Raw genomic sequence first — 20,289 nt, 5'->3', positions numbered from 1 at the left:
CCAACTTCGTCGCCCCAGAATCAGGGACTTGCGAGCGTTTGATGCGCCCAACACCGCGTGTTTACCCTCCGACTACGACCGCTGGGTTAGGCTACCTAGTGGCGCAAGACGCCGTTGCGGTAAGGACCTAGGCTCGCCCTATTATTCCCTTCCTCGCAGCTCCAGGATCCGTTCTACGCCTCACCGAAAGCTCTATGTTGCGTTGCGCTCTACTTCGTATGGCCTGCCGGTTCAAACTGACAGGCACCCACTCCCGTCACTGTGCCCCGCCATGATCTTCTTTGTGGCGTTGCCTACGCGTAGTGGGTGCATGGGGAGGTTTCCTGATCGTGGCCATCCAAGGCGATCAGCAACACCAGGATTGGAAGCTGGTTGCGGGTGCATTTATAGAGCCTGGTGTGCAGCGATCCGTCCTACAGAGCTGGCTACGTTCTCACTGCCTGTGTTTCCTTGCCCCCCCCTCAAGAAACAAACCGCTGACTCGATAGGTCTCACAGGAGCAGCCCTGTCTTTGATCGACTAGGAAATACGGTACTAAAATTCTAGACAAGGCACTTGCAAGTTGGACTGAGGGCTTCTACCGGGAAGAATCGATCCTTACGAGCACAAGCACCAGCGAGACCGAAAGCCCCCCCGGGGTCGACTGCAGCAACTGCCTCTGTCCGTGATGAGCTTAGCTTCCTGCTGCCCTTGTCCATCGTTGAGCCGAATCGCAAATCAAAGGCCGCGCGGTTAGAGGGGCCCAGCGCGTATTGTTTCCACCGCCCGCCGCTCTCCACGACCACACACTCACCATGGTATACTGTGGCAAGGCATCCCAAGGTTGTCAGAGCTGCCGGACTCGTCGCATCAAGGTAAAGACTCTTTTATCCGACCCCAGCTCCTCCAAATGTGAATTCAACATGTGTGGTTCACTTGTATATTTAAGATAACGCTAACTCTTGCAGTGTGACAAGCTAAAACCTGATTGCTCACAATGCATCCGCGTCGGCAAGAAATGCCCGGGATATCGTGACCAGCTGTCTCTCATGTTCCGCGATGAGAGCAGCAAGGTCATTCAAAAGGCGCATGCACAATGGGGCGTAGGCGAAGGTCCGGACACCAGCTCCCAGGCATCCACCTCCGGCTCTGTTGCCAATGATCCATCCTCTTCTAAATCGCCCCTCTCTCTTTCCAGCCATGACCATCCATCGCCGACCGAAACCCTTCCCTCTCCACCAGCCTCACATGCAGGCTCTTCTGTCACCACAAATCAAATTGCCAGCGAAGTCAGCCGATTACATTCGTCTGTCGTACCCAGTCTCGAGGAGCAAGGATTCCAGTTCTACGTCAACCGCTACTTAATTGGCCACCCGGACGAACCTAGGAACTCCGAAGAACTCAAATCATATCCATGGCTTTTCAACCCAGCTCTTCGAGACGTCTCCGCCGCACTAGGGCTTGCAGGCCTATCCAACATTAGAAGCGACGCTGAGCTCATGACGGATGCTCGCCGGCGGTACGGTAAAGCTTTGCGGACGGCTGGGGAGCTCATTCAATCAAACAATGCGCCAACTATTGATCTCGCTTCTCGACTTGTGGTGATGCTCGCTATGTTTGAGGCGAGTGCAGCCCTGAACGCAGGTCGCGTCTTGAACGAAAGCTAACCAATTCGCCAGCTTGTTAAGGGAACACAACTGGGCGCTGGTAGTGTGTACGCCCATGTGGCTGGTGGCGCCGCTCTAATCCGCAGTTGGTTCCCGATGCGGATGACTCCATGTGGTGGTGTGCGACCCTTGCTCCAATTGTGTTACTCTACCGTAATAGAACCCCATAGTAGGTGGATGTGGCCTCAGAGCTGACTTGTTGTGTAGTTTCTCACTGTTTACGAGGTGGGAATGCCTCTTCCCCCCATGTTTCACGACTGGGTAAGCTTCAGCCAGCGCACCATACTCCCCGAGGACAAACCCGCAGTAAAGCTTGGCCTGGTAATTGCTAGGTTCGTCGAGATAGCCTCTTTCGTGCGATTCAGTGTCCCACGTGGCGCCAAAATGTCGATTAACTCGACACTGGAGCAACTCTTTGACATAGAGGAAGAATTGGGCGACTGGGAGGACTCGCTAGATGGCACATGGTGTTATAAGACTGAGAGAGCTTCCCATCTGCCACCTGCGGCCGTTTTTGAGGGCGAGTATCACAGTTACTACGACATGTGGGTTGCCCGAATATGGAACCATTATCGGTGGTCTAGAATCCTGGTCAATCAATTGATCTTGGAACTGGGGAGCAACAACGCAGTGTCAGGCCAGCCCCTGATATCTGCCGAGGGGCGACGGCAGCGCCTTGCAACGATCAGAAGGTTCGCAAGGGACACGCTCGCGAGCACACCCAGCCATTGGCGCCATCCTCTCTTGGAGGACAAAACTCCAGCCCTAGTCCAGCAGAAAGGCGGTGCCGGTGCCGGGGCGGCGGGTATCCCCATCCTCCTCTTCCACCTCCGGATCGCCGCTTGTGCTCCTGGAGTGCCGCCGGGGTATTTGGACTGGGCATACGGGGTCCTGGAGTGTATATGGGGAGATATGGGTATGCATCAAGCAGAAGCGATGATGGAATCGCTGCTGGCCTATCGAAAGTCGCTGGGAAATCCCGAGTCAGGCAAGCCTATGGCCTCGGCCACCAAGCCCAAAGGGTACATATTGGGAAAGAGAGTCAGTGACACCAGGGAACAGGCACACCTCTAGGACTTCCGTGACGCCTTGATGGCCAAACATTTAGGAGCAGAAAGGAGGCCTTCTCGGCGTTTACAGAGGCATTACAAGTTCAAGTCGGCGTGTACGAAGAGCACGTATGTGTATCAGATGTTGAATTTTAAAACAGCCCTGTGAATATGGGATATTGTTATATTCGATCATAGATTTGAAGAAGCAATATCGAGGAGAATTATGATTTAATTACTTCCATCAGTCAATATATCGGTGAACTACCTACCTATCCATATTAGACGAGAGTTTGCTCCGGAGAGATACTAGGGCGGGGCGGGACGGTGGGTTCGACTGGTTGGGTACTTACGCGATATGCAACTAAAAGGAAAGTAGAATTTGTAGATATGCCATGTATAGCCTACCCGAGGGTTTTCCGGAACATTGTTGCTGCGGCAGACCGAAGCCCAGCCCCAGATCACCACCCCCCACGATTGTTGCCTATTCCCAAAGCGTTCAGGCTTCAGTCGTGGGACGCGACAATGGATGGTGCTCCACTATCGACGACATCGCTACCTTGGGCCTTGATAACCGCGTCCGACAACATAAAAGGCTCCCGACTTCACCTCTACCAGGCCGGTGGCCACCATCGCCTCACTCTTTAACCTTTCACCGGCAGAGCCTCGACCTTCAGACACCATCGCATCCATCGGTCACCAATTATCCAGCGCGACCGGAGCCATCATGGCAGGTAAGCGACATCGGCAGCGCGCTCTGTTGGCGCTATCGTCGCTCCAAGAGCTTACCATTGAGAAATAGGTGGTGAAGAGCAGACCATCAAGGTCGCGTCCAAGAAGAATGCCAAGACGGGCCCGATCAAGCTCAAGAAAAAGGGCCCGAAGCATAAACAGCCCGGAAACTGGAGGGACGGGAGCGTTGTGGACGGTATGAGCCCATTATAGGCTTCCCGCCACAGAAACGGTGTACGCTAACAGGCGGCATCTAGATGTCAGGAGTAAGGGCTCACCCGCATCAACGACAACGTCCCCCGGGCCGGTCGTGAACCAGCTAGACGAGAACGCGCGCGAGACGTTTGCGACGGGGCGGCCGCTCGAGGACAGTCCAGATCTACAACAATGCAAGCACTGCAAGAAGAGCGTGCTCAAGACGGCGGCGAAAGCACATATTGCCCAGTGTCTGAGAGTTAAGAAAGAGAAAGCTCAACGAAAGAAGGAGGCTCGCGAGGCTAGGGAGAGGGCCAAGGAGGCAGCCAGGGAAGAAGAGGCCAGGAAAGCAGACGAGGAGAATGGCGAAGGCAAATACGACGACAGCGATGCTGACGCCGATGGATCGCCGGATAAGAAGGGAAAGGCGGGTAAGAAAGCTGTCGGCAAGAAACCCGACGAGAAGGGCAAGAAGCGCAAGGCCGAAGGGCCTTTTGAGACCGGTCCCAAAGCCAAGAAGAAGAAGGACGAGCCCAAGGCGAAGGCTCCAAAAACGAAAGGTAACCCTAAGTTGCTTCGCGTGACCATAGACGCCCATGCTGACACTAGATCACAGGCCCTGTTGACGTTGAACGACAGTGTGGTGTCATCCTACCCAACGGCCAGCCTTGTGCGCGATCACTCACTTGCAAGAGTCATTCCATGGGTGCAAAAAGGGCCGTTGCGGGGCGATCTCTTCCTTACGATATGCTGCTAGCGGCTTACCAAAAGAAGAACCAGGCCAAACAACAAAGTAAGTTATCTCCAATCGGAAAGGCTTATGGGAGCGTTTCGAAGTTGCTCACCACATGTTTTTTTCTTACATCAGAGGCCGCCTTGGATGCAAACGCTCCGGTAGAAGACGAAGATGATCTCAACAACGGCCCGGTTGATTCAGACGAAGAGACGGCTGCTGTCATGAGTGCGCTTGCCAACTGGAAACCACAGCCGGTCGTTCCACAACCCGTGTTCATGCCCATCAGGCGTCAGTACCAGCTCTCAAGACTCCATGAGCAACTACAGATGGCAACCAACGGGGGGCGTACCAATATCTTTGCAGTAACGGGGTTTGGTGCGCAGAAAATGCCCGAGCCGCAAACAGGCCTTCTGGATGGGGAAGACGCTCCAGGTGAGGTCGACATGGCTATAGGGGGCTTTGGCAGCGCCAGCAGGGCGGCAAGCATCGGTGGTTCGGCACCACCGCACAGGCGACCATCTGTGGCTAGTCGAGGATAGAAGCCCTCGAGTAGCGCAGTTGTCGCAACCCATACAAGAAATCGTATCAGCGCGAGTTCTTCAGGTAGCAGCACAGCTGGAGAGCACAGCTCAGGCTCCAAGCCAAGAATTGACTGCCCCAGAACCTTCGGAGTGGCATGCAGCTCGAGCAAGACAGCGGACATACAGAGCACACCAACCCTACCAATGCAGGGTTTTCGAGCAGGAGAAGGAAAGGGCTCAGCACAAACACGGCAGCCTCGAGGACACGAACGCCGTCAGGTCAGGCCATGAGGAGAAAGCGGCTATTACGTTGATACCCAATGACATTAATGATGTATTAAGGAAGGAGCTCGGAAGGGGCTGGCGTTGAGACCTGGAATTACTTAGAGATAGGATGGGCGTTTTAGGTTGGATGATAACAAGGCGCTCAAGGGCGAAGCAGTCGGATTTTAAGACTTCCGGGGCACATTCTCCCAGGGAGCAGAAATACAACTATTGCCCCCAGGGGGTGGGTGCTCTGTCAACAGCGCAACGCAGCCTCGATACCTTGCATCTCGCCGATTATTATGGACATCGCGACAACTGGGCCATTGTATGAATGAAAGTCCCCTATAAGGGAAATGAAGGCAATGTGCAATGTAACTTTTATTGTCTTGCCTGTCGTACCTGTCGTGGAGGGGTATCGAACAAAAGAGATCACCGTTAATCTTGGTGGACAATGCGGTTTTCATATGATGACGTCGTGCCTCGGCATTTGAGCCTGGCCGACGCGATCCGACAACCACCCGCAGCCAGAGCCATGATCTAATGTAGTAGGTGCCAATGTAAAACCATGGATTCTCCTCTTTGTTGCTGCGATTCCCCTACTTAACTAGTTCTCTACTCAAACCTCGATTTGCTGTTAAGCACGATCCTCTATGGCATTAGACGCGGCGCTCAACGCCCTCGGTCACGCGTCGTCCGGGTCCGCAGGAACGGCCATCTCGACAGCGGCCTTGTACCCGCTCGACCTTGTCACGACGCGCCTCAAAGCACAGCGGCAGCTCAGCAGCAAGGAGACACACTACAACGGCGTCGTCGACGCGTTCAGGGACATCGTGAAACGCGAGGGCGCCGGTGCGCTATACAGTGGACTAGGTACCGACATTGGCAAGTCCGTTGTCGACAGCTTTCTCTTCTTCGGCTTCTACAACTATCTACGGCGCCATAGCAAGCAACCACCCCGAGCGCTGGAGGAACTCGTGCTAGGTTCCTTGGCTGGCGCCTGTTCCAGAGCCCTCACGACGCCCATATCCAACGTTGTGACACGCAAGCAGACCTCCGCAGGCAAGGAGACGCTGCGGCAGATGCTGGCTGCCATGTACAAGGAATCGGGGCTGCTTGGGCTCTGGTCAGGCTATTCTGCAACCTTGGTTCTCACTTTGAATCCGAGCATCACCTTCTTTGTCAACCGCCGCCTCGCCAGGCGAATCATTCCGGCGCTGAAAGAGGAGGATATCCCAGTCGCCTGGGCCGCCTTTCTATTGGCCGCCTTCAGCAAAGCCTTCGCAACGGCATTGACATACCCCTTTCAGACGGGGAAGACAAGGCTCCAGGTTGCCTCCCGGTCCGCGCAGTTGGACGACGAGGAGAAAGGGTCCTCCGCAGGCTCGAAAAAGCCTCCCAAGTCGATAGGCATGCAGTTGAGGTCGTTTCTGGAAGTGTCCATCTTTGGGGTTGTCCTTCGTATTCTTCATCGCGAGGGCGTCCGGGCCCTCTACGACGGGTTGTCAGGCGAGCTGCTCAAGAGTTTCTTTAGCCACGGCCTCACAATGTTCACCAAAGGTGTCCTTCACAGGCAGATTGTGCGTCTTTGGCTCGTCTACAGCCCCCGGGTCCGGCACAGATTGCAGAAAAGATGATAGAAGCCAGGCTGATCGTATCGATGCGATACCGGAAATCGCCATATTATCAACCTAGCATTGGAAGGCAACACCCGATTTCTCGACGGTGCTCGACCCCCGCGCAGAGAATCCGGTCCCTTCCGACCTCAATGCAACAAAGCCTGTCGGCAAATGCGGTTTGGGTCCGCTTTCTGCTGAAGGCACCACAGCCACCGGCTCATCGCAGACGAAACAGGTTACGATGGCATCCTGGTCTGATTCCGGGTGCTTCCCGTGTGGAATGAGGAATTGTTTGACACATTTTTGGCACAAGACATGCCCACATCGTTTAGCCATGATCGGCGCTGAAGCGTTGGACAAGATCTTGCGGCAGGACGGGCATGTTCTGCGCTTGTCCCTGGTTGAAGGATCTACCTGCTCGTCGAAGTGAATGGTGATTAGCTTCTGCATGGAAAGCAGGTGCGGGCTATCGTCGGCAGAGGCAGGGCAAGTCGGAGTCGTCTTAGCTTTCTTGACCGCAGGCCCAAGCTTGGTATCATGTACGTCAGGGGTGAGAGAAGGAGTCCAGAAAGATGGGAGAGATGGCTTCGCGGCCTGTGTATGTGTACGTTAATATAAAGGAAAGGGGATTAGAGCAAATGGCGGGTTGTATATGCATACCTTTTCATCTTCAATGGCTTTCCTCGCCTTGGCCTCATCTTGCCTGGCATTCCGGTCGACCTCGTCTTCGTCTAGAGTAAACTTCCGCTTGGTTCCCGCGCCATCTTTATCTTTGCTCGCCACAACGAGTTCGTTCCCTGCAGACTGCGAAACACCTCGAGGCGTATCGTCCGGGGATTTATTAAGAATCGCCTTGATCGTCCTGTTTGTCTTGCTTCCCACAGTCAAGCCAGCCTGGGTCATCTCGAAGTCACGGATGGCTCTCGCGTGGTCCTCCTCCCTTTCCAGCGCGGTTTTCTGGGCGGCCTCATCTTCTGCACTCCGGCGGGCTTTGTCGGCGCGCTTGAGTTCCTTTTTCTGGGCGAGGATGTTGGCTAGGGCGCATTCGCGGCAGAAGATGTCGCCGCGTTGGCAGGAAACGGGCTCGCGAGCAATCTCGAGGCACAGGCCGCAGGAACCGAAGGGGAGGAAGGAGTCGCGATTGAGGCGGGCGGATGAGGCATTCCAGTGGGACTGCGCAAGGGCTCGTTCATGCGATGTGAAGACTGGGCGAGAAGTGTTCCTTTTACCTGTGCGGCGGTAGCTGTTAGAAATGAGCTATACGGCAGGGAGAGCGCCCATGCATGGTACGGAGTAGTATGGGATAGCTCACTGTGTGACATGGTTGCGGGAGGGTTCGCGACGACGAGGACGCGCTGGCAGAGGCTAATGGGTGAGGTGGACCTCGACGATGCTTGTGTAGTATTACTTCGTACCTGCAACTGGATTCTGATGATACCAAGTCGAGTCCAGGTGGTCGGCGGCCAAGGGACGGGCAGCCAGGGTACGCAGGTACGAACAACGACGTGCATGTGATAGGTGGTGGGTAATAAAGGTACTAAATGGGTACCGATTTCCGGTGGGGGCCGACCCATCGACAGCAAAAAAAAACACGCCCAGACGCGCCTCCAGGGTCCCAGGAGTCTGCGTGCCTGCGTCATGGGCCGAAAAGACCCAAAAGTTACCCGGTACTTGGAATAATTTTTGTCTCGCATCAGGAACCTAGGTATGAGCAAGCCATGTCCGTGCCGGCGCCTCCCACGCGACCGAGCCTGCCATGGCGGCTTGGGTCGGTGGCCGTGATGAGCTCAGTGGGCGCTCTCTCCAGAGCCTTCCTGTATGGCCTCAACAATGTCGAGGTCACCGGCATGGACAATCTCCTGCGCATGCTAGACAGGCGCAAGGCCGTCGAGGACCGCCAGCGAGGTCTATTAACTGCGTGCAACCATGTTGCCGTGTATGCCATCCCTTGGCTTCTTCCGCCTTGACGAATCCCGGACTGACAACACCTCCCCTGACAGCCTCGACGATCCCCTCATATGGGGGATCCTCCCCCTCCGCTACGCCGTCGATGTTGAGAATCTCCGATGGAGTCTCGGCGCCCATGATATATGCTTCAAGAATAAGTGCGACCATCACTACCCAAATGCCAATCCTCAACCTATCTCGTCCCATCTATTGACATGGTACAATCCAGATTCACATCTACTTTTTTTAGCCTGGGACAGGTCCTACCAACACACCGCTATTGGCATTCCCCCCACGGCGGTCTATATCAGGAAACCATGGCACAGGCCTTGAAGCTCCTCTCAGGGCCCCAGAAATTTGCAGCAGGCGAAGCCGAACCGTCGTTCTTCTCGACCAACGGCCAGGACACCTTCATGGCTCCCTCATCGTACACGGCAAATCGTCACGCCTGGGTCCACATATTCCCAGAAGCCTGCTGTCACCAGAGCCCCAACAGCACCTTGCGGTACTTTAAATGGGGAGTATCTCGCCTGATTCTCGAGAGCGACCCAGCGCCCGACTTCATCCCCATGTTTGTTCACGGCACCCAGCTCATCATGCCTGAAGAAAGGGGCTGGCCGCGGTGGGCTCCTCGGATAGGCAACCGCATCCGCGTGGCTATTGGTGAACCCGCAGATGTCGATAAGCTCTTTGGGGAACAGCGCGCCGCTTGGAAACGTCTCGTCGACAAAGGCGACCCAGAGCTCCTCAGGAATGGCCAGGAAGCTATCCGACTACGGGTAGAAGTGGCCAAAATGGTCAGAGATGAGATTAGCAAGCTGAGAGAGAGTATGGGCCTCGTGCCTGAGAAGGATGAGACCGCGGCGCTGGCAGAGACCTGGGCTAAGGAGCCCGACAAGCGCAAGTTCAAGAGCCCAGTGGATGGGAGCCTGATTAATCGACATTAAGATCCGTCAGAAACATGAGCAAGAAAAGGAAGAAAAGACCATATACATATCCATGCTCTGAATTCGTAGTATTATCTTGCTTTACTTTCTTCAAGGTGCACTATATCACCCTTGTGCTCTTCCCTGAGCCTTTGACGCATTATAATTTGCATGCAGAAATGACACGCCAGGTCTAGCCCTTGATTGCCCACCGAACTCCAAAAGTGTCCCAAACGTGAAATCAATTTGCTTGAAAAGAGAGTATGCATCGGAAGAAAAAACGCGGCAGCAACGTCACCGTGGTGCTAGAGGCGATTGACACCACTAGTACCCATCATACCCCTGAGTCGGCACACCTGGTTGATAGTTCCGCGCCTGTGCCTGCATTGCCTGCTGGTGGGCTTGTTGCTGGTGATGATGCTGCTGCTGTGCCTGCGATGGCTGCTGCTGCTGGTGCTGCTGGTGCATTATAAGGTCACTGAACCAAGGGTGCTGCAGAGCCTCATGAGCGCTAATGCGCAATTCGGGCCTCAACTGGAGCATACGCTGCAGAAGGTCGATCCCCGTAGGATCGATGGCCTGAAGTATATTTCTGAGGTCTTGAGTCGCATACATTTGGAACGTGGGTTTGTATTCGGGGAGTTGAGTGATTCCCGGCCAAGTTCGTTCAGTTGGGGTTCCCATGATGCGGAATATCCTGGTAATCTGGTCCTCGTTGGTGGTACCAGGGAAGAGGGGACGTCCAGTGTACATCTCGGCCATGATGCACCCCGCCGACCAGATGTCGATGCTGGTGTTGTATGTTCTGCTCCCGAGGAGGACGTCCGGGGCGCGGTACCACAAGGTGACGACCTCGTTGGAAAATGTGTTCACAGGGATGCCGAAAGCCCGGGCCAGGCCAAAATCACCGAGCTTCAAAACTCCCTTGCTATTGATGAGCAGGTTCTGCGGCTTGAGGTCTCGGTGGAGAACGCGGTTCTGGTGGCAGAAGTCGATGCCCTTGAGCAGCTGGTACATGAAGGACTTGATGGTGCTGGGCTTGAGAGCGCCGCGCTCGCCTTGGGTATCCATGTATCGCTTGAGATCGCCATCCATGTACTCAAAGACGAGCATGAGCTTGTTCTCGGTGTGGATAACGTCATGGAGGGCAACAATATTCTCGTGCTTAAGCTCCTTCATAAGAGAGATTTCGCGGATGGCGGTGGACGGCGTGCCTTCTTCGGAATCCAGGTGGATTTCTTTGAGGGCGACAAGCTCGCCGGTCTGGCGGTTGCGGCCCTTGAAAACCTGCGCAAATCTGTGTTAGCTGATGATTCCCGGACTACAAGTCTGAAGGCGGCTGACTCACCGTCGCATATGTGCCCTCGCCCAGCTTCTCAAGCTGCTGGAACGAACTAGGATGCCGTTTCCCATCCATGGCGGCGATATGTATGTAGGGAGAAAAACGTGTGGAGAGTAGATGCCGGCGGCTTTGATCAGGAGAGGGGGGTTGAAAGTCGCCCCCGATGGAGATCAGAGGTTTACGGGGTGTTATGGAAATTTACCAGGTGACTCAGTGACTCCATCCCAGGCGCCTTGGTGGATTGCGCCCAATCGTCCTATATAGCGAGGGAACCCAATCAAGGGACCTCTGTTCCCGGTCCCGCCAGCATGCCCCACCAGCCCGCCACGCCAAGTACCCTTGGTGGGGACAGCTAACAGTGACGCGCTTCAGCCTCGTGGGCACCTGATAAACGAGTACTTTATCTTCTCATCAGTAGTAGTACCCATCGCGGGGAAGCGCTACACGTCGCTATCAGTCATTATCAGGTGGGCGGCGCGTCATCCCGTCCTCAGTCGTGCGTCCAACTCCGAAACTGCACAAGCACTGCGACGGCACTGCTGGTGAATGGTCTACCATTCAACTCATCCGGCTTTTGGCCATCAGCATAGCTCCCAAATTACAGATACTTCCAACCATGCGACCTGTCCCGGGCGTGGCAGACAGCCGACAGGGCGGTGGTGCTGACGATGGCACATTAGCGACGTCGACGGCCGCTCCCATCGCCTGCTTCATCGCTACCGAGGATGCTCTCGACACCTCCAGCGACGATTCAAGGGGGCCACGGTTTAATCCAACGTGCTCATATCGAAAGCGCAGCCGCGAATCGACGTGCCACTCTGCCCGAAGCCAGTCCCCATCACCAGCACCTACCAGGGACAGCATCGCCTCCCTCTCCTCGTCTACACTGGGGTCCGACTCGGACTCGGAGGCGCCACACGACCACTCCCCCTTCATCGCCCCCGAAGTACCCACGGGTCTTTCCAGACCGCTATCGACAATCAGCATGAGCACATCTTCACCGCAACACAGAGGTCGCTCCACCGCCCCGAGTTCAAATGGCCGGTCACGACGTGAGGCTGCTCCTCAGCTCATAATGCCTAGTCTAGCTGTTCCGCAGCGGCGGCCATTCTCAGATGCTGGCAAGTCGGTTGGGAAACTCAGGATCATGGTAGCCGGGCAATCAGGTAAGGTGATGCCTGTCGCGGGCGGGAGTCCAACTCAGGAGATTGTGGTGCTAATAGATCGGCTTAGGGATTGGAAAGACATCTCTAATCCAAGCCATTGCCCATTCTTGCGAACATATTGTTCACATGGATCCCGTAGCTTCAACGTCCCACGATGAGTTCAGCGAGATGTGGGCAAGCACCAAGCCTCGCCCTTGGTGGCGGGGAGAGCTCGATCATGGCAACCCAAGAAGGAGAAGGAGGCCATCAACTAGCGAAATCTTAGATAGGAACCTGTGTTTTGTTGTGAGATCGGCCTTTCACCGCTCTGCATCAGTAAGACTTCTACCCATCACAGTTGTCGTCGCTGCTAACTGAACACCCAAGCATATGGCAGAGAGCGATTACATTGACTCCCTTCTGTCCCCCATTCTTGAAAAGCCAGTTGACGACTCTGATCTCTGGAACATCCTAAGTGGTGGGGGCCAACCCATCGTTGACGCCATGCTATACATGATACCACACACAGGTATGAACCAGATACGGTCCTGGAGATAGACTTACTAACCCTGATCCTCCAGGTCTGGAAACGCGCGATGTTAACTGTATTAAATCGCTCCAAAATAGAACCAACATCATCCCACTTCTAGCTCGCGCGGATAAGCTGGATCCTGGATCGATATCTTCAGCAAAGGAGCACATACGTCAACAAATCGACGAGCACGGGTTAGACTGTTTCTCATTTGCAAGCCCAGGCTCCGACACAGAAATCATGGATGTATTCTCAGTTTCGAGTGCAACCCACACCGATTATGACGTGATGGATGCGAGCGTCCTCATGAGTTCCGGATATGTTCAACCTTTAGTGGCAACAGATCTTGCGCGACTGGTTGAGCAAGTGTTCTCCATGAACGGAAGCGCATGGCTCAAACACTCAGCGGCCACCAAATGTGTCCAATGGCGACGTGATCAGGAGCGTGGCCTTGGCCTCCGCATGGCATTGACGCACCGCGACCCCTCAAAGTGTGCACTAAGCCCGGTACTTACGGTGAACCCTTTTGTTCAGAGCCGTTCTTGGGACAGAATTGAGGTTTCAAACTGGGCACAGGGGTTGCGACATAGCCTTAAGACTGAGCAGATGCATCATGTTGCCCAACAACGCTTCGCAGGTGAGGTCCATCGACGACAAATATCACGAGGTTTGGTTAGGCGGCCAGGGAGGTCCTCAAGGGGCCGAAACGGGGATGAACCAGTCAATTTTGTCCACCAGGACCCCCTGGGCCTTCTGCAGGCAGGAAGTCGGATTAAGACAAACGGGCAGCTGACCTTTGAGTTGATTAGCAGCCTTGGTCTCGTTGGATGTGTCGCAGCGTGGGCAGTTGGGCCAGAGTGGGCTTTCCACCGCAGGCTGAGACAACTGTCAAAGGATATTCTTGGATGGACGGTAGTTATATGAATGTTGCTTTATGTCTTAGAGATACCACTTAATCTATCGGGTCGGTTACGGCTCTTTTACCGCTCTACACACATGGTTTTCAAGGGTTCTATCCCTGTGTGAAAGTTTGTCCTTTTCAATAGTTCACCAGACTAACTAGAAAATGTTCTAGGCGAGAAAAAGACGTGATCTCGTAAGCGACTAAGTTGAAGGTCATCCATATACAGGCCCTGCCCGGTAACTCCAAAAGCTAACACGATGTTTGTCAACAACATATGAGTTCCAGGCAGATGCATTGTGCCATTACTCTCTTCATATTGTGAGGAACGACGCCCAGAGAACGAAGTACCGCGAAAGGGCAGGCAGGCTCTCCGATAAGAAAAAGCAGACTAGTAATACCGCAGTATCAACACTGAATCCCCGGGACTTCCACCCGCGATCTCATCTCCAGTCGCAAAAGCACGAGTCCAACATGGTTGGAGCGGGAACTCTCTCGATGGCGAGGCCTCCTTCCCTTCCCATCCAAGCCTTGCTAGGTGGACCTAGAAGTAGACTAGACGATGGTTATGGGTTACTTACCCGGGTAAGGATAGTGAAACGGGGTTGAACGCGTCGCAGGCAGAGCTTTGCTGCTGCTATACACGGAGCTGGGATCATGCCAAAATGACGTCTTTCCAACAATGGACAGACCGCAGGCAACCACTACTTGGCCCCAAGCTTCTTCAGAGCCTCGTCAAAGTTGGGCATATCATCTGCAGACTTGGCCAGGTGAGACCAGCAAATGGTACCGAATCGGTCGACGGCAAAGGCGCCACTAGATTGCCACATGTCGCCGCTCTTCCCAGAACGGTTCCAAATGCCCTCAGTGGTCCCAAGCTTGTAAGTCGACCACAGGACCATAGGGTTGAAGACATTCCAGGTGTGGAAAGTGCCCAGCCCCCACTGGGTAAAGAGGTTGCGCTCGGGGTCGACAATGACCTGGACGTCCCAGGTGCCGCCGACTAGGGGGATCCAGCGGTCCGTGTCCTCCTGTGAGGACTGGGACACGGCGATGAACTGGACTTCTGGGTGTTCCTCCGAGAGGGTGGCTAGGGTCTTGAAGTTTTTCTCTGCGACTAGAAGTTGTGTGAGCAGCAAGATGTATGAGTCCGCCGTTTATGCTTACATGGATCGCCGCAATAGCGGAGGAATACGACGATGGTCAGTCGTCCATTCGGGAAGGGGAGTCTATTGGATGATGGAGCCTTCTGACCGACCTCCAGTACAGGCCTGATGTCTTTGTGGGGTGGTGTCTGCTGACCCCCGCCCGCTTGGGTACTCGATAGTTGAGACATGGCGAACCTGGGGATGACCCAAGTAGTCGAGAATGAGGATGCCAGGCGCCGGTCAAAACTTGGTGAGCGTTTTAGAAACCCGGAATCCTCGGGTCAGATAGTATGCTGGTGTGGTGGATGAGCTGGTGAGGGTAAGAGTTGGAGATAAGGTCACGATGGCACAATGTTAGATGTGCCCCGGCAGTACCTAAACAGTGACTACTCGAGAGCGCGGTTCTCGAGTGTACCTAGGTAAGTAGTAGGTAGGTACCTACGTACTGAGTTAATGAGCTCATGGCTCGCACACACTCCCCAGGCCGCCAGTGACATTTGGGGAGGCTGGAAGCCGAGAGTTTCAGTGTGTACTTATCGGGTACCTTCCCTCCCCTCCGCGAGGGATCGAGGTTTCACAATAGAGCGCTTAAGTTAGGTAAGCCATGGTGAACTGTTTCCCCGAATATGCACCAGCTCCATGTCTCGCCTTGTTCGGCTCGATGTATGGTGTGGTGCTGCTTCGACTGTAGCCCACAAATGTACACGAGGAGGTCACGTCCTAGCGCCAAGTCTACCAGAGGCCGAGAAAAAGCTGTCAAGATGGCCCCCCCCCCCCCCCCCAGCTGGTTACCGGTCTGGCCACCCTAGAAACCCCACAAAGCTGGCATTCAAGTCCCCGTAAAGGTTGACGGTCTACATACGGATAATACACGGTGATTCCAATTACCAGTTTCGGGATTCAGTGTGCTCTTGTGCGAGGCTAGTCCCCGGCTTCCGCTGCCTTCGGACTGTACACCATGCGCGAGATCGTAACACTCCAGCTCGGTCATCTGAGCAACTATGTGGCCACTCATTTCTGGAACGCCCAGGTACAAAAGACAGCAAACACTCCTCTCGCCGCACATGGGCACCCCCGATCTCAAGCTAACCAGGCTGATAGGAGTCTTACTTCACCTACGCCAACCAGGAAGAGTCTCCCGTCGACCACAACATCCACTGGAGACCAGGCATCGGGGCTGATGGATCAGAAACTTTCTTGCCGCGGACAATTATTTATGATCTCAAAGGAGGCTTCGGCGCCCTCCGTAAAATAAATGCTCTATACGAGCCGCAAATCGAGCCTGGACATTTAGAAGCTGCATCATCACTCTGGTAGGTCTCGTCTAAAAGGGGGCCACACCGCAGCTTAAACAGTCACCTATGCTTATCCTCTACCAGGTCTGGCCAGTCAGTCCTTCACAAACAGCCGCCCGTGGAAACTGGTGCCTACCAGGCGAGCCTGGACGCGGGCACCCAACCGCCACAGCTGACGAGCTCCTCGGTGCGATACTGGTCTGATTTCTCTCGCGTATATTACCACCCCAAGTCTCTTGTCCAGCTCTACGATTTCGAGCTCGACTCCACGATTCGCCCATTCGAGCGCTTCTCCATGGGAACTGAACTATTCCAGTCACTCGAAAAGGACGAGGACATTGTTGACCGGGACTTCCGTCCCTTTGCAGAGGAGTGTGATCGGATGCAGGGAATCCAGGCCTTGGCTACACTAGACGATGCTTGGGGTGGCTTCGCAACGAGATATCTCGATGCTTTGCGAGACGAATACCCCAAGTCTTGTATCTGGTTATGGGGCCTCCAAAGCCCCACGGTGGACGTGCCGCTCGAAAAGCGCCGCCTACGCACGGCCAATGTGGCCCAGTCCATTGCCCAGGCGCGCTTTACAGCATCCATGGTAGTACCATTGACTATACCCGAAAGTCGGCTCCCGCGAAATTTCTCTCTTGACTCTAGATCTCCATGGCAAGTATCCGCGGCATTTGCGACTGCCATCGAAACTAGCACCATCGAAACTCGTATGGCTATCCGGAGGAATAGCCAACCAATGTCAATGTGGGACATGGTTGAGAGCCTGAATGCAGCCGGGAACCAGACGCTCTCTCGCATCCGTATGGGTGTCGGGTCCTCAGTGAGTGAACAGGCCCAAGAGGGAACAGAAGCGGAGTTCTTTGGCCTTGGGAGCCTTCAAGGACCTGCCAAAAAAAACCGGAAGGGACGGGTTTTTGGCCAGCTGTCTTGTGTCCGTGGGCCCGAACCAGGGAAAGATGATGCCGACGGCGATGGCGAAGAAGCTGATACCCGTAGCCGTCGACTCGTGGGGGACCCTGTCTACCGGAGGTAAACGCCCACAGACTCCCCAGCTATCCACGTAAAGCTCACATACCGGAACAGATTTGACACCCCACTCAAGTTTCCTTTGCTCGATAGCTTCCCGTCCATCTACAAAGACGGAGCTGGTCAAAGGGATATCAATATCCGGACTGTGTTGTCGACGGAAACAACTATGGCGCCGCAAGTCAAGAACTTGAAATCGCTTACTTTTTGGTCAATTCCATTAGACGAGCGTGAGGCACTCTCCAATGGTCTAGCTGAGATTGCGGATGCATACCAAGATGACTGGTCAAGCGATAGTGACGACGATGATGATTTGTAATGCTATACTGCTGCAGACGGAGTTTCTAGCGTCCTCTATGGTCTCTAGTTGCTTAATGTTTTAAGGCTGCCAACTGTGGGGTCAAAGAGGCCTGTGGCCTCAACACGTGTTTGTATTGATCTAGCGAAGCCGACTTTCTAAGTACAAACCCAAGAGGGGAATTTGTTGGAACGTGGAAGACCACCTGATTCACATCCCCAATGTGGCGACGGGTATTCCACTGGAAGTGTGTAACGGTTATACCTAATTCTGCGACCACGTCTACCGCACAAACCCTCTTCATGACACATGTCGGCCTGCTATTTGTCACGTCCCTATTGAGGGGGGACCAGTGACACCTCGTACCCGGGGTAGGATGTGTGGCAGACGCTGGGAGAAGATGATACTTGGAGAGGAGGATTAGCAGGTAGGGTAAAATACCGGCGTGATTCCCTCTTCGCTGCAAAAACTCTAGGGCCATGAGGGTATTGAAACATGTTCTGCATGTCAGTCAGGGTCGCAAATATCAACGACATTCCTTAGATCAGCAGTATCCGGAGGGATAGCTGGCCAAAAGAGGACAGCATATCGTAGGAAATAGTCAAGGCATATTAGGCACATTGCGGCTGGTGGAACGCGCACTATTGCTAATCGACGTCGTGTCGAAACCCCAGGTTCTTCAGCCCGCGGCTGCGACCGAAGCTTGCTGCCGTTTCGCTGGCGGGGGCTGTTGCGGGTTCTCCTGTTGAACCATTAGTACGCTGCCCCGCGGTATAGAACTACGGCCGACTCGTAGTGGCGCAATTTGCTGCCCGGACACCGAGGTTGGCGCGGATTAATTACCTCTGAAGCCTCTCGCTTTTTCCCATTGGGTGCGTTCTTAGCGCCCGACTTCTTCTGGGGCTTCTTCTCGCCAGGTTCGAAGACATCATCGGGAAGATTAAAGCTGTACAGTAGTAAGCAACTAGGCCGAGATACGTTGTTCGAAGGAATGCCTTACTTCCGGCAGTGCTGGACACCGATGGACGCCACGTTCTCCAAATCATCTTGGTATTTCTTCCAAGACGTGCAGAGCGCTTTGAACTCGTCGACCTGATATGAAAGATCCAGGGATTTCGCATCTTAACGGTTAGCCGGGGCGAGCAAGACATGTAGGCACTAATCGCGAGAAACTTCGGGTGAGGTGAATTGCCAAACACAAGGGAACGACAATGGGAAAACACTTACTACTCGCAAGTTCCAAGCCAATGTAATGTGTTGTGGTAAAGATGTCCATTGTTTGGGGGGGAGCTGTGACATTGGAGTTTATAGGCTCGTTCTCTTCTTTGACGGACATTTTATCCTCGGGTTTCACATCGGCTGTCTCTGCTTTTGGAATAGTAGAACTGACGCCGTCCTCCTCGGTGTCATCCTCTTCCTTCTTGATGACTGGCTCCTCCTTCTTCACCCGGTCGCTGCCGCTCGCGTTGTTGTTCGCGCCATTAAGGCTTGGCGTGTCTCGGCTAACGAGAAACTCCATGCTCCCTTCCTGAACCTGGAGAATTTCCTCGCTTGTCTTACACCGGTGCCGACGTTCGTAGCCTTTATTGAACGCATGGGCCAAGGCGATACTCGGATGCTGCTCTAATTTCTGGACGAGCATCCGAACCTTGGACTCGACATAGCCGGACCAAATGTTGTGAGCCTCCTGCGTTTTGCTAGTGGCTATGACACTGATGTAATATTTGTAACCGGAAGTGAAAAATGTGTGCTTGGTGAATAGGTCGCTCCATGGCCGCTTCCCTGTCATGATCTTCTCTGTGATCTCAAACCCACGCTGAAGCTCTCGCTGTATGATGGTCATGGAAGATCGAGTGATGTTGAATGTGGCACACATGGAAGGGTAGGCCGGTGTTATAACGGGCATGAGATGAAACGAATCGCCTTTGTGCAGCTAAACGTCCCAGTTAGCGGGCGGCTAAGGAAGAGGTAAGAGGAAGGCAAGACGCACCTTGGGGTTCCACACCCTTACAGGAAGGGGCCCGCTCTCTATTGGTTTCAGCAATACTGGATGAGGCCACTGCCACTGGCTGATGATCAGGAAGAATTTGTTGACCACGACGGAAGCTGCAGCCTTGGGATAAAGCTGGCAGACGCGTGCAACGAGCATAGCCCAAGCGACACCGCCCGGGAAGCCCATGATGTTTGCGTAGACGGCACGACGCTGTGCCCAGAGTTTGATTGCTCGTAGCGCCTTTCGGAAGGTGCTTTGCTCGGGGACGAGGTTAAGGATTTCGTCAGTGACGCGAGTTCCGTTTAGGGAGCGGAGCTCAGCCTCGTCCAATCCACGCAGCAGCGCAGAATCCTGAAGAGTCAGATCTTCGGGAAGCTGCTTCTGAATAATTCTAGAGAAAATCAAATCAATGCTAATACCGGAGTACTCGAACTTGATAATGGGCACGAAGGCATCCGTTACCACGGTCAGATCCGTGATGGCACCTTTTGGGGCCATGGCGACAAGCATTTTGGGAAAATGCTCGAAGTAGTCTTCCCGGAGAACGTATTTTGGGGCGACAATGAGTGTGTCGATATCAGAACCAGGCCCATAAACTCCAAGTCGATAGCTTCCGTAGGTGAAGACTTTGCCGATGGCGTTGCGAATGAGAACCTCGTTCTTGGGCTCTTTTATTTTGGCAACGTGCTTGACGAACTCATTGCAAATTTTTTTGAGAGATTTGATGACTTCTTCTCTGCAAGAAAATAAAGGCATCAGTAAATCATCTTCTCGTATTAGGAAGAGGGTAGCCATACCTCTTTGCTGTGTCGGCTGGGCTTTCGAATGTGCCTTGTTTCTTTAACTCTTCCAGAAGAGCGTCGGTCGATCGACTCTCAGCATCTGTGGGCAAATCAAGCTTCATTGGAGGCGTAACCCCGTACATTTGTTGGGGGGCCTCCATGGCAGCTGGCCCTGGCGCCAAC

The 20,289-nt window shown here is 54.1% G+C and overlaps 9 protein-coding genes across 9 annotated transcripts; 5 read left to right on the top strand and 4 right to left on the bottom strand.

Moving 5' to 3' along the window:
• Positions 1 to 794: 794 nt before the first annotated feature.
• ACO1O0_008059 (Zn(II)2Cys6 transcription factor domain-containing protein) lies at positions 795 to 1,646 on the top strand (the record flags this gene model as incomplete). Its single annotated transcript, XM_083197425.1, has 2 exons — positions 795 to 797; positions 948 to 1,646. The coding sequence occupies 2 exons, from the start codon at positions 795 to 797 to the stop codon at positions 1,644 to 1,646; spliced, it is 702 nt and encodes a 233-aa protein (XP_083046893.1).
• Positions 1,647 to 3,422: 1,776 nt separating this feature from the next.
• sgf73 (deubiquitination module subunit SGF73) lies at positions 3,423 to 4,897 on the top strand (the record flags this gene model as incomplete). The annotated part of the gene is made up of 5 exons (XM_083197424.1): positions 3,423 to 3,429; positions 3,498 to 3,623; positions 3,685 to 4,182; positions 4,239 to 4,415; positions 4,491 to 4,897. 5 exons carry the CDS (start codon positions 3,423 to 3,425, stop codon positions 4,895 to 4,897), a joined length of 1,215 nt encoding a protein of 404 aa, XP_083046892.1.
• An 899-nt stretch (positions 4,898 to 5,796) lies between these two features.
• ACO1O0_008057 (mitochondrial carrier domain-containing protein) lies at positions 5,797 to 6,780 on the top strand (the record flags this gene model as incomplete). The annotated part of the gene is made up of 1 exon (XM_083197423.1): positions 5,797 to 6,780. One exon carries the CDS (start codon positions 5,797 to 5,799, stop codon positions 6,778 to 6,780), a length of 984 nt encoding a protein of 327 aa, XP_083046891.1.
• A 310-nt stretch (positions 6,781 to 7,090) lies between these two features.
• Positions 7,091 to 8,084, bottom strand: ACO1O0_008056 (uncharacterized protein; the record flags this gene model as incomplete). Its single annotated transcript, XM_083197422.1, is given in 4 exon segments — positions 7,091 to 7,159; positions 7,177 to 7,290; positions 7,423 to 7,967; positions 8,075 to 8,084. The coding sequence occupies 4 exon segments, from the start codon at positions 8,082 to 8,084 to the stop codon at positions 7,091 to 7,093; spliced, it is 738 nt and encodes a 245-aa protein (XP_083046890.1).
• Positions 8,085 to 8,480: 396 nt separating this feature from the next.
• TAZ1 (lysophosphatidylcholine acyltransferase) lies at positions 8,481 to 9,656 on the top strand (the record flags this gene model as incomplete). The annotated part of the gene is made up of 3 exons (XM_083197421.1): positions 8,481 to 8,698; positions 8,763 to 8,867; positions 8,960 to 9,656. 3 exons carry the CDS (start codon positions 8,481 to 8,483, stop codon positions 9,654 to 9,656), a joined length of 1,020 nt encoding a protein of 339 aa, XP_083046889.1.
• A 303-nt stretch (positions 9,657 to 9,959) lies between these two features.
• PHO85 (cyclin-dependent serine/threonine-protein kinase PHO85) lies at positions 9,960 to 11,052 on the bottom strand (the record flags this gene model as incomplete). Its single annotated transcript, XM_083197420.1, has 2 exons — positions 9,960 to 10,922; positions 10,984 to 11,052. 2 exons carry the CDS (start codon positions 11,050 to 11,052, stop codon positions 9,960 to 9,962), a joined length of 1,032 nt encoding a protein of 343 aa, XP_083046888.1.
• Positions 11,053 to 14,259: 3,207 nt separating this feature from the next.
• On the bottom strand, positions 14,260 to 14,891 carry ACO1O0_008053 (uncharacterized protein; the record flags this gene model as incomplete). Its single annotated transcript, XM_083197419.1, has 2 exons — positions 14,260 to 14,672; positions 14,723 to 14,891. 2 exons carry the CDS (start codon positions 14,889 to 14,891, stop codon positions 14,260 to 14,262), a joined length of 582 nt encoding a protein of 193 aa, XP_083046887.1.
• Positions 14,892 to 15,661: 770 nt separating this feature from the next.
• On the top strand, positions 15,662 to 17,352 carry DML1 (tubulin domain-containing protein; the record flags this gene model as incomplete). Its single annotated transcript, XM_083197418.1, has 4 exons — positions 15,662 to 15,733; positions 15,805 to 16,016; positions 16,083 to 17,036; positions 17,091 to 17,352. 4 exons carry the CDS (start codon positions 15,662 to 15,664, stop codon positions 17,350 to 17,352), a joined length of 1,500 nt encoding a protein of 499 aa, XP_083046886.1.
• A 658-nt stretch (positions 17,353 to 18,010) lies between these two features.
• PAP1 (polynucleotide adenylyltransferase PAP1) lies at positions 18,011 to 20,267 on the bottom strand (the record flags this gene model as incomplete). Its single annotated transcript, XM_083197417.1, has 6 exons — positions 18,011 to 18,073; positions 18,175 to 18,277; positions 18,332 to 18,452; positions 18,559 to 19,264; positions 19,322 to 20,060; positions 20,122 to 20,267. 6 exons carry the CDS (start codon positions 20,265 to 20,267, stop codon positions 18,011 to 18,013), a joined length of 1,878 nt encoding a protein of 625 aa, XP_083046885.1.
• Between the last annotated feature and the right edge of the window lie 22 nt (positions 20,268 to 20,289).

Source organism: Amphichorda felina (assembly GCF_050947745.1).
Source record: "Amphichorda felina strain 45539 chromosome Unknown scaffold_8, whole genome shotgun sequence".
NCBI lineage: Eukaryota > Fungi > Ascomycota > Sordariomycetes > Hypocreales > Bionectriaceae > Amphichorda > Amphichorda felina.
The sequence above is the reverse complement of the archived record's forward strand: the minus strand, read 5'-3'. Positions and strand labels throughout refer to the sequence as shown.